Source organism: Salvelinus namaycush, unplaced genomic scaffold, assembly GCF_016432855.1.
Source record: "Salvelinus namaycush isolate Seneca unplaced genomic scaffold, SaNama_1.0 Scaffold13, whole genome shotgun sequence".
NCBI lineage: Eukaryota > Metazoa > Chordata > Actinopteri > Salmoniformes > Salmonidae > Salvelinus > Salvelinus namaycush.
Window position 1 is genome coordinate 709,862 of NW_024058008.1, and position 12,382 is coordinate 722,243.

Consider the following 12,382-nt stretch of genomic DNA (forward strand, 5'->3'; position numbering starts at 1 on the left):
ACAAGAGATGATTGAATAGTTTAAATGAATAGTGTTTAATACATATAATCACACAGAATGTCAGGTGTCAGGGCTGGAACAGAGGCCTGCTCATCCATTAGCTAGATCTCTAGGAGCGAGGTTGGCCATGAATGTTCTAGGTCTATTCATAGTTATTTTAGCCCCTTTTTTTCTCCCCAATTTCCTATTTACGATCTTGTCTCATTGCTGCAACTCCCCAATGGACTCGGTAGAGGCGAAGGTCGAGTCATGCGTCTTCCCGAAACGAGAAGCCACACTTCTTATCACCCGCTCGCTTAACCCGGGAAGCCAGTCTCACCAATGTGTCGGAGGAAACACCGTTCTACTGACGAATGAAGTCATCCTGCAGGTGCCCGACCCGCCACAAGGAGTCGCTAGAACGCGATGAGCCAACTAAAGCCCCCCCCGGCCAAACCCTCCTCTAACCCGGACGACGCTGGGCCAATTGTGCGCCGCCCTATGGGAATCCCGGTCACGGCCATAAACATAGAAATTAGACCAGGACTTACTTCCTTATTCTCAAGTGATATAACATTTGGTATTTTGTATTGTCATAGTTCTCTCTTTGGGACTAGCAATATGTTATCTAGCTAGCTTAGCTAGTAGTTAGGTAGCTAACATTTTTGTTTTATACCAAATCAAACTAACGTTTATGTCATTAAAAATACTAATATTGGATGGCTGTCTATCCTATTTATACTGTATGTAGCAAGCTAGCTAGTGGACGTTACCTAGAATAGATGGTAAACAACTTCCTGTGTGCTACACAATTTCCTACACAATTTCCACAATTTCCTAGCGTTACTATCGATGCAGGCAATGCAACCCGCTGTGATGCTTCTTTGGGAAATCTCTAAACTTTAATTTTGTCAAATAGATTCGTACCCGGTCATAAAGACCATCCCACCTACGAATATTATGGTCAAAGCATTTCGATTTTGAGAAGACAACTAGATCAAGTTAGCTAGCTTAGCTGTTTATAAACACACCGGATGGTCTTTGAGGTTCCAGGGTTCACTTCCGCTGCTCCTCAAAAAGCTGTTAAAAAGGTCTATACTAGTGAAGCACTGAGGACTGAGGCCCCCCAAGGAGTCTCTGTGTTTTCTTTAATTGTATTTTGAGATCTTAAAATGTTTTCAGTTTAAACTTAAACGACTAAAGCCAGAAATAAAGTTTGTAGAAAAGATAATGGAGCTATACATTTTTTTACGAGATCATTTTTGATAGCTAACAATCACCTCAACATAAACTAGACAGCCAGGGAGAATCTAAAATTCTCAAAATGTCAAGGCATTGGGCCCTCATTGGTTTTGTTTTAATGTTTGATCACTCAGATAGCATAAGAACATGGCATAAGAACATGGCATAAGAACATGACATAAGAACATGGCATAAGAACATGGCATAAGAACATGGCATAAGAACATGGCATACATGGCAAAATGTGTAGGTTTGCAGGAAATTTGCATTAGAACAGTAACATTTTATCGCCGCCAGAAAAACAGCAATCATGACAATGTTTTCTAATATGAAATTAAGGGAAACTGTCTTGTCTGTTGTCCCCTCTCCATCCCGGTCTGATCAGATCTTAACAGAAAAAGGGCCTGAGGAGATTCTTCATCTTCATCTTCGTCGTCGTCGTGCTAGGTCCCCACTGGGCACACACTGATTGAATCAACGTCGTTTCCACGTCATCTCAATGAAATTACGTTGAACCAACGTGGAAAAGATGTTGAATTGACGTCTGTGCCCAGTGGGTTTGATCATCTCTCTGTCTTCTACTACTCAGGTCTGATCATCTCTCTGTCTTCTTCTCAGGTCTGATCATCTTTCTGTCTTCTACTACTCAGTTCTGATTATCTCTCTGTCTTCTTGTCCTCAGGTCTGATTATCTCTCTGTCTTCTTGTCCTCAGGTCTGATTATCTCTCTGTCTTCTACTACTCAGGTCTGATCATCTCTCTGTCTTCTTGTCCTCAGGTCTGATCATCTCTCTGTCTTCTTGTCCTCAGGTCTGATTATCTCTCTGTCTTCTTCTACTCAGGTCTGATTATCTCTCTGTCTTCTACTACTCAGGTCTGATCATCTCTCTGTCTTCTTCTCAGGTCTGATTATCTCTCTGTCTTCTACTACTCAGGTCTGATCATCTCTCTGTCTTCTTCTACTCAGGTCTGACCATCTCTCTGTCTTCTTCTACTCAGGTCTGATCATCTCTCTGTCTTCTTCTCCTCAGGTCTGATTATATATCTGTCTTCTTCTCCTCAGGTCTGATTATCTCTCTGTCTTCTACTACTCAGGTCTGATCATCTCTCTGTCTTCTTCTACTCAGGTCTGATCATCTCTCTGTCTTCTTCTACTCAGGTCTGATCATCTCTCTGTCTTCTTCTCCTCAGGTCTGATTATATATCTGTCTTCTTCTCCTCAGGTCTGATCATCTCTCTGTCTTCTTCTCCTCAGGTCTGATTATATATCTGTCTTCTTCTCCTCAGTTCTGATCATCTCTCTGTCTTCTTCTCCTCAGGTCTGATTATCTCTCTGTCTTATTCTACTCAGGTCTGATTATCTCTGTTTTCTACTCCTCAGGTCTGATTATCTCTCTGTCTTCTTCTACTCAGGTCTGATTATCTCTCTGTCTTCTACTCGTTAGGTCTGATCATCTCTCTCCAGCTGCTGCGAGGAGAGATGGAACAGATAAGGAGAGAGAACCCAATGATCTTCAATAGAGGCGTGGCCTTGACACGCAAGCTGGGTTTCCCCGATGTCATCATGCCAGGTGAGAGCTGTGCTGCTGGAGTTTAATTCAAATCAAATACAACTTTATTAGGACAATCTTAGGACAAATACTATGAAGGTTCCAGCGGTGCTTCAAACGTCTACAACACACTAGCGCAGAATCAGTATTTCTGTGGAAGTCAGGCCTGAAGAGTGTCAATGGGCAGGTGTAATGTACAGGGCGGTGTACACCTGTCTCTGCTCTCTCTAGGTAAACAGCAATAGGATCAGGAAGTTTTCTTCTGACTATGTGACCTGACCAGGAAAAACTCTGAACCCTTCTCTAGGCCTGTCTATCTGTTTGTCCATCCTTTCGTCCGTCAGTCACGTGCACTGTTGTGGTCCACATTCCTCTAGTGATTGATGTTGTCTGCACTTTAACCCCCCCCACACACACAAAAATCGATATTCCACTCAGCTTCTAAATCCTCATTCCATTATTGCATCTCGTTATTGGTTAGTTTTAGTGTGAACAGTTCTCCAGTCCATCTTTATAATTGAAACTCAGGATCTGCTTCCCAGCTGTTCTCATTGTGTTACACTTAGGATCTGCTTCCCAGCTGTCCTCATTGTGTTACACTCAGGGCCTGCTTCCCAGCTGTCCTCATTGTGTTACACTCAGGATCTGCTTCCCAGCTGTCCTCATTGTGTTACACTCAGGATCTGCTTCCCAGCTGTCCTCATTGTGTTACACTCAGGATCTGCTTCCCAGCTGTCCTCATTGTGTTACACTCAGGATCTGCTTCCCAGCTGTCCTCATTGTGTTACACTCAGGATCTGCTTCCCAGCTGTCCTCATTGTGTTACACTCAGGATCTGCTTCCCAGCTGTCCTCATTGTGTTACACTCAGGATCTGCTTCCCAGCTGTCCTCATTGTGTTACACTCAGGACCTGCTTCCCAGCTGTCCTCATTGTGTTACACTCAGGACCTGCTTCCCAGCTGTCCTCATTGTGTTAAACTCAGGATCTGTTTCCCAGCTGTCCTCATTGTGTTACACTCAGGATCTGCTTCCCAGCTGTCCTCATTATGTTACACTCAGGATCTGCTTCCCAGCTGTCCTCATTGTGTTACACTCAGGGCCTGCTTCCCAGCTGTCCTCATTGTGTTACACTCAGGATCTGCTTCCCAGCTGTCCTCATTATGTTACACTCAGGATCTGCTTCCCAGCTGTCCTCATTGTGTTACACTCAGGATCTGCTTCCCAGCTGTCCTCATTGTGTTACACTCAGGATCTGCTTCCAAGCTGTCCTCATTGTGTTACACTCAGGGCCTGCTTCCCAGCTGTCCTCATTGTGTTACACTCAGGATCTGCTTCCCAGCTGTCCTCATTATGTTACACTCAGGATCTGCTTCCCAGCTGTCCTCATTGTGTTACACTCAGGATCTGCTTCCCAGCTGTCCTCATTGTGTTAAACTCAGGATCTGCTTCCCAGCTGTCCTCATTATGTTACACTCAGGATCTGCTTCCCAGCTGTCCTCATTGTGTTACACTCAGGATCTGCTTCCCAGCTGTCCTCATTGTGTTACACTCAGGATCTGCTTCCCAGCTGTCCTCATTATGTTACACTCAGGATCTGCTTCCCAGCTGTCCTCATTATGTTACACTCAGGGCCTGCTTCCCAGCTGTCCTCATTGTGTTAAACTCAGGATCTGCTTCCCAGCTGTCCTCATTGTGTTACACTCAGGATCTGCTTCCCAGCTGTCCTCATTGTGTTACACTCAGGATCTGCTTCCCAGCTGTCCTCATTGTGTTACACTCAGGATCTGCTTCCCAGCTGTCCTCATTGTGTTACACTCAGGATCTGCTTCCCAGCTGTCCTCATTGTGTTAAACTCAGGATCTGCTTCCCAGCTGTCCTCATTGTGTTAAACTCAGGATCTGCTTCCCAGCTGTCCTCATTGTGTTACACTCAGGATCTGCTTCCCAGCTGTCCTCATTGTGTTACACTCAGGATCTGCTTCCCAGCTGTCCTCATTGTGTTAAACTCAGGATCTGCTTCCCAGCTGTCCTCATTGTGTTAAACTCAGGATCTGCTTCCCAGCTGTCCTCATTGTGTTAAACTCAGGATCTGCTTCCCAGCTGTCCTCATTGTGTTACACTCAGGATCTGCTTCCCAGCTGTCCTCATTGTGTTAAACTCAGGATCTGCTTCCCAGCTGTCCTCATTGTGTTACACTCAGGATCTGCTTCCCAGCTGTCCTCATTGTGTTACACTCAGGATCTGCTTCCCAGCTGTCCTCATTGTGTTACACTCAGGATCTGCTTCCCAGCTGTCCTCATTGTGTTACACGCAGGATCTGCTTCCCAGCTGTCCTCATTGTGTTACACTCAGGATCTGCTTCCCAGCTGTCCTCATTGTGTTAAACTCAGGATCTGCTTCCCAGCTGTCCTCATTGTGTTAAACTCAGGATCTGCTTCCCAGCTGTCCTCATTGTGTTACACTCAGGATCTGCTTCCCAGCTGTCCTCATTGTGTTACACTCAGGATCTGCTTCCCAGCTGTCCTCATTGTGTTAAACTCAGGATCTGCTTCCCAGCTGTCCTCATTGTGTTAAACTCAGGATCTGCTTCCCAGCTGTCCTCATTGTGTTAAACTCAGGATCTGCTTCCCAGCTGTCCTCATTGTGTTACACTCAGGATCTGCTTCCCAGCTGTCCTCATTGTGTTAAACTCAGGATCTGCTTCCCAGCTGTCCTCATTGTGTTACACTCAGGATCTGCTTCCCAGCTGTCCTCATTGTGTTAAACTCAGGATCTGCTTCCCAGCTGTCCTCATTGTGTTAAACTCAGGATCTGCTTCCCAGCTGTCCTCATTGTGTTAAACTCAGGATCTGCTTCCCAGCTGTCCTCATTGTGTTACACTCAGGATCTGCTTCCCAGCTGTCCTCATTGTGTTACACTCAGGATCTGCTTCCCAGCTGTCCTCATTGTGTTACACTCAGGATCTGCTTCCCAGCTGTCCTCATTGTGTTACACTCAGGATCTGCTTCCCAGCTGTCCTCATTGTGTTACACTCAGGATCTGCTTCCCAGCTGTCCTCATTGTGTTACACTCAGGACCTGCTTCCCAGCTGTCCTCATTGTGTTACACACAAATCCCCCCATGTTGAAGTGAAATGCCAATACATCAGTAGGTCTGGGTAACTAATAGGTCAGAGAGGAGGGTTCAGTATTCATAGATTTATAAAAGTTTATTTCTCCACACACTTTATCATGCTACATGCTACAAGCTAGCTATAGTTACATTTAGCATGGCCCAATTGAAGTGGTAAGAGTGGTCTCTTTCAACAGCCGTCATTCTGTAGTTTGCTTTTCCTTTTTCATGTGTTACTGTGTCTCTTTCTGTGTCCCCGGTGTCATTCTGGCTCCTCCTCCCTGGTGTCCTTCTGGTCCCTCCTCCCCGGTGTCCATCTGGCCCCTCCTCCCCGGTGTCCATCTGGCCCCTCTTCCCTGCTGTCCATCTGGCCCTTCCTCCCTGCCCTCCCCTCACCATAGAGACGGAGGTAAATTGGTGTAAGTGCCGCCCCTCTGTGCCCCTGCCTGACTCTTCCTCTGCAGTGCTCTGTCTGCCTGACTCTTCCTCTGCAGTGCTCTGTCTGCCTGACTCTTCCTCTACATTGCTCTGTCTGCCTGACTCTTCCTCTACATTGCTCTGTCTGCCTGACTCTTCCTCTGCAGTGCTCTGTCTGCCTGACTCTTCCTCTGCAGTGCTCTGTCTGCCTGACTCTTCCTCTGCAGTGCTCTGTCTGCCTGACTCTTCCTCTGCAGTGCTCTGTCTGCCTGACTTCCTCTGCAGTGCTCTGTCTGGCTGACTCTTCCTCTGCAGTGCTCTGTCTGCCTGACTCTTCCTCTACATTGCTCTGTCTGGCTGACTCTTCCTCTACATTGCTCTGTCTGGCTGACTCTTCCTCTACATTGCTCTGTCTGCCTGACTCTTCCTCTGCATTGCTCTGTCTGCCTGACTCTTCCTCTGCATTGCTCTGTCTGCCTGACTCTTCCTCTACATTGCTCTGTCTGCCTGACTCTTCCTCTACATTGCTCTGTCTGGCTGACTCTTCCTCTACATTGCTCTGTCTGCCTGACTCTTCCTCTGCATTGCTCTGTCTGCCTGACTCTTCCTCTGCATTGCTCTGTCTGCCTGACTCTTCCTCTGCAGTGCTCTGTCTGCCTGACTCTTCCTCTGCAGTGCTCTGTCTGCCTGACTTCCTCTGCAGTGCTCTGTCTGCCTGACTTCCTCTGCAGTGCTCTGTCTGCCTGACTTCCTCTGCATTGCTCTGTCTGCCTGACTCTTCCTCTACATTGCTCTGTCTGGCTGACTCTTCCTCTGCATTGCTCTGTCTGCCTGACTCTTCCTCTGCATTGCTCTGTCTGCCTGACTCTTCCTCTGCAGTGCTCTGTCTGCCTGACTTCCTCTGCAGTGCTCTGTCTGCCTGACTTCCTCTGCATTGCTCTGTCTGCCTGACTCTTCCTCTACATTGCTCTGTCTGGCTGACTCTTCCTCTACAGTGCTCTGTCTGCCTGACTTCCTCTACATTGCTCTGTCTGGCTGACTCTTCCTCTGCATTGCTCTGTCTGGCTGACTCTTCCTCTGCATTGCTCTGTCTGCCTGACTCTTCCTCTACATTGCTCTGTCTGGCTGACTCTTCCTCTACATTGCTCTGTCTGCCTGACTCTTCCTCTGCATTGCTCTGTCTGCCTGACTCTTCCTCTGCAGTGCTCTGTCTGCCTGACTTCCTCTGCAGTGCTCTGTCTGCCTGACTTCCTCTGCAGTGCTCTGTCTGCCTGACTTCCTCTGCAGTGCTCTGTCTGCCTGACTTCCTCTGCATTGCTCTGTCTGCCTGACTCTTCCTCTACATTGCTCTGTCTGGCTGACTCTTCCTCTGCATTGCTCTGTCTGGCTGACTCTTCCTCTGCATTGCTCTGTCTGCCTGACTCTTCCTCTGCATTGCTCTGTCTGGCTGACTCTTCCTCTGCAGTGCTCTGTCTGCCTGACTCTTCCTCTACATTGCTCTGTCTGGCTGACTCTTCCTCTGCATTGCTCTGTCTGCCTGACTCTTCCTCTGCATTGCTCTGTCTGACTAACTCCTTGCTTAGCGATTCAGTGAACCACCTTGTGTGATGAGTAATGTTACGTGAGCCCTAAAGAACTAATGCCTAGTCTACAGCTGAGACGGTTAAAACCTCTACGGGATCGGTGTCCCCCCCCCCCCCCCGCGGGACGGTTGTGCTAACGTAGCCTAATGTGATTAGCATGAGGTTGTAAGTAACAAGAACATTTCCCAGGACATAGACATATCTGATATGGACAGAAAGCTTAAATTCTTGTTAATCTAACTGCACTGTCCAATTTACAGTATCTATTACAGTGAAATAATACTATGCTATAGTTTGATGAGAATGCACAAATATGAACTTAATAATAAAATAAAACAATAAAACAATTAGGCACATTTGGGCAGTCTTGATACTACAGTTTGAACAGACATGCAATTGTTCATTGGATCAGTCTAAAACTGTGCACTACACTGCTGCCATCTAGTGGCCAAAATCTAAATTGTGCCTGGGCTGCAATAATACATTATGGCCTTAATCTTGCATTTCAAAGATGGTACAATAATTTTTTTAAATTAAAGCATGTTTTTTTCTTTGTATTATCTTTCACCAGATCTAATGTGTTATATTCTCCTACATTCCTTTCACATTTCCACAAACTTCAAAGTGTTTCCTTTCAAATGGTATCAATAATATGCATATCCTTGTTTCAGGGCCTGAGCTACAGGCAGTTAGATTTAGTTGTGTCATTTAAGGTGCATTAAAAAAAAAGGGTCCGAGTGTAGCGTGCAGAACATCATAAATTGAAACCCATTCGTCATTCTTACACTGTCAGTCAGCCCTACATGGACACATCTAGCCTGGTACTCAACAAGTCATGTTTCAGTAGTGTCTGACTGACTCCATCCTGCTACTGTAAAATAACCTGAAATAAAATCCATTTTTGTGTGCTCGAGTGTGAGCGTACATGATTGTGTGTGTGTGTGTGTGTGTGTGTGTGCGTACATGATTGTGTGTGTGTGAGCGTACATGATTGTGTGCGTGTGTGAGCGTACATGATTGTGTGTGTGTGTGTGTGTGCGTGTGTGAGCGTACATGATTGTGTGTGTGTGTGCGTGTGTGAGCGTACATGATTGTGTGTGTGTGTGTGTGTGTGTGCGTGTGTGAGCGTACATGATTGTGTGTGTGTGAGTCATGGGCAGCTAATGGGAAAGTAAAGCTTTAATGGGGTCCGATCTACTAAGACCCAGATACCATCGATTCACCATGTGATTGCAGCCACATATCATCTGGTTCTAGTTTAAAGTAGTGCACTATATATAGGGAATAGGGTTCCATAGGGTTCTGGTTAAAAGTAGTGCACTATATAGGGAATAGGGTTCCATAGGGTTCTGGTTAAAAGTAGTGCACTATATAGGGAATAGGGTACCATTTAGGATGCACACACAGAGGGCCTTGGCGTGGACATCACTGATGTCAACATCAATTGGAAACCACGAAATTGGGGAGAAAAAGGGGTAAAATAATAAAGAAAAAAGGATGGAGCCACAGACAGAGCCTCCCGTTTCTCCGGCATTTATATCATTTATTTATATAAACACAGAAATACTAACGGACTATGTTACAATGTCCGTAACTATCTTAACACTTAGAACGGATGTGCAATACATTGCATGTAGTTCAACTGTAGTACTATTACTGTAATAATGTAGTTAAACTGTAGTAATATTACTGTAATAATGTAGTTCAACTGTAGTAATATTACTGTAATAATGTAGTTAAACTGTAGTAATATTACTGTAATAATGTAGTTCAACTGTAGTAATATTACTGTAATAATGTAGTTAAACTGTAGTAATATTACTGTAATAATGTAGTTCAACTGTAGTAATATTACTGTAATAATGTAGTTCAACTGTAGTAATATTACTGTAATAATGTAGTTAAACTGTAGTAATATTACTGTAATAATGTAGTTAAACTGTAGTAATATTACTGTAATAATGTAGTTAAACTGTAGTTATGTGGCTTCCTCGTCTTTAATGCATCACTAAAACATCTAAAAGGGGTTTTCTGTGATGTTCGCTACTTGAGAAACACACATGTAAAACACCTCTTACTGTACAATCTGTCTGTGATACAGCCCACCAATCAATACACACCGTTCCACTTAAAGACAATGGTTGCTCGTTGTTCCCAGCTTTTCAATATTAATGGTTAGGACCGTGCAGAACGAACAGCAGCAGACTCACTGAGTTCTGAGGAAGGAAAGCTTCTCCTAAAAATACACATTATCCAGGGCAGAATATTCATTGATGCAGTATTTAATAACATCATGGAGATATAGAGATGTTTTACTCTTAGTAATATCTCCTTTTTAGGATCCGAAGCTTCTTAGACGTTACTGTACAATATCCACACACATCGTAGTCCCAACAGTCGATGCTCTTGGTTAAAACTCACCCATAGACAATGATGGATTGAGCTTTCAACATTCATTTTAACAGTCAAAAAAATCTCTTAAGCTTTAGAACCAGGACAAAAAAAAAGAGAAATGAGAGCACTGGGTATCACTCTGAATAGGAAGGAGTGTGTGTGTGTGTGTGTGTGTGTGTGTGTGTGTGTGTGTGTGTGTGTGTGTGTGTGTACGGGTAAACTGGAGGTGGAAGATCTGGGTGTAAACTCTACTCTCACAGCCTCTCTCTACCAGCTGGAATCACTGTTACGTCATAGACAGAAACGGGGGATTTCGTTCAAATACAAATATCCATAGCGTCACATCTTATAGGGCCTATCCAACAGATACAACTTTGACCAACCAAACTCCCCAAAAGTCAATTCATTTCAGTCTCTTTAATTTTAACAACAACCCATTGTTGATGCGACCAAAGTTGAGCCCCTTGATGTAAATTGGGTGTGTGTGTCTAATCTCCCCAGGTGACATCCGTAACGACCTGTACCTCACCTTGGAGAGAGGAGACTTTGAGAGGGGAGGAAAGAGTGTCCAGAAGAACATTGAGGTCACCGTCTACGTGCTCTACGCAGACGGAGAGATACTCAAAGTAGGTGTTTTTCTTCCCTGACGACCGTAAAATGTCAGGCGACCTTACGAATATGTTTTATACACTAATTTAAAAATATATAAATGCAAAGTGTAAAGTGTTGGTCCCATGTTTCATGAGCTGAAATGAAAGATCCCAGACATTTTCCATACGCACAAAAAACGTATTTCTCTAAAATGTTGTGCACACATTTCTTTACGTCCCTGTTAGTGAGCATTTCTCTTTAGCCAAGATAATCCATCCACCTGACAGGTGTGGCATATCAAGAAGCTGATTCAACAGCATGATCTTTACACAGGTGCACCTTGTGCTAGGAACATTAAAAGGCCACTCTAAAACACAATACCACAGATGTCTCAAGTTTTGAGGGAGCGTGCAATTGGCATGCTGACTATAGGAAGGTCTTGTTAACCTCCCACAAAGACAGGTGGGAAAAAGGGCTACCTAAGTATTGTTCTCAATCAGAGACAACGATTAGACAGCTGTCCCTGATTGAGAAACATACCCGGCCAAAACATAGAAATACAAATAATAGAACTAAAGAACATAGAATACCCACCCCAAATCACACCCTGACCGAACCAAATAGAGACATAAAAAGGATCTCTAAGGTCAGGGCGTAACAGAACAGAGTGCCCCATGGTGGCGGTGGGGTTATGGTATGAGCAGGCATAAGCTACGGACAACAAACACGATTGCATTTTATCGATGAAAATTTGAATGCACAGAGGTACCGTGACCAGATCCTGAGGCCCATTGTCGTGCCATTCATCCGCTGCCATCACCTCATGTTTCAGCATGATAATGCACGGCCCAATGTCACAAGGATCTGTACTCAATTCCTGGAAGCTGAAAACGTCCCAGTTCTTCCACGGTCTACATAATCACTTTTGACTGGTACTGTATGTGAAACAATCTAAATAATTGTATGCTGTCCGTGTGTGTCTGTATCAATATGTACTTGCCTGTTCTTCTCAGGACTGTATCAGCCTGGGGAGTGGTGAGCCCCACATCAGTGAACACCGCTCCTTCGTCCTCTACCACAACAACAGCCCCCGTTGGAGCGAGGTGGTTAAACTGCCCATCCCCATAGACCGCTTCAGAGGGTCACACCTACGCTTCGAGTTCAGACACTGCTCCAGTGAGTACTGGTCTAATCTCTAGATTCAGACACTGCTCCAGTGAGTACTGGTCTAATCTCTAGATTCAGACACTGCTCCAGTGAGTACTGGTCTAATCTCTACATTCAGACACTGCTCCAGTGAGTACTGGCCTGGTCTCTACATTCAGACACTGCTCCAGTGAGTACTGGTCTAATCTCTACATTCAGACACTGCTCCAGTGAGTACTGGCCTGGTCTCTACATTCAGACACTGCTCCAGTGAGTACTGGTCTAATCTCTACATTCAGACACTGCTCCAGTGAGTACTGGTCTAATCTCTACATTCAGACACTGCTCCAGTGAGTACTGGTCTAATCT

At 45.0% G+C, this 12,382-nt stretch overlaps 1 protein-coding gene across 1 annotated transcript in view; it reads left to right on the forward strand.

The window, feature by feature from the left end:
• Nucleotides 1–12,382, forward strand: part of LOC120036313 (dedicator of cytokinesis protein 3-like) — a 296,634-nt gene that overhangs the window by 180,814 nt on the left and 103,438 nt on the right. The window contains exons 13-15 of the mRNA XM_038982785.1: nt 2,635–2,792; nt 10,778–10,902; nt 11,881–12,043. Coding sequence (XP_038838713.1) covers nt 2,635–2,792; nt 10,778–10,902; nt 11,881–12,043 — 446 coding nt within the window. The remainder of the gene's footprint in view (nt 1–2,634; nt 2,793–10,777; nt 10,903–11,880; nt 12,044–12,382) is intronic.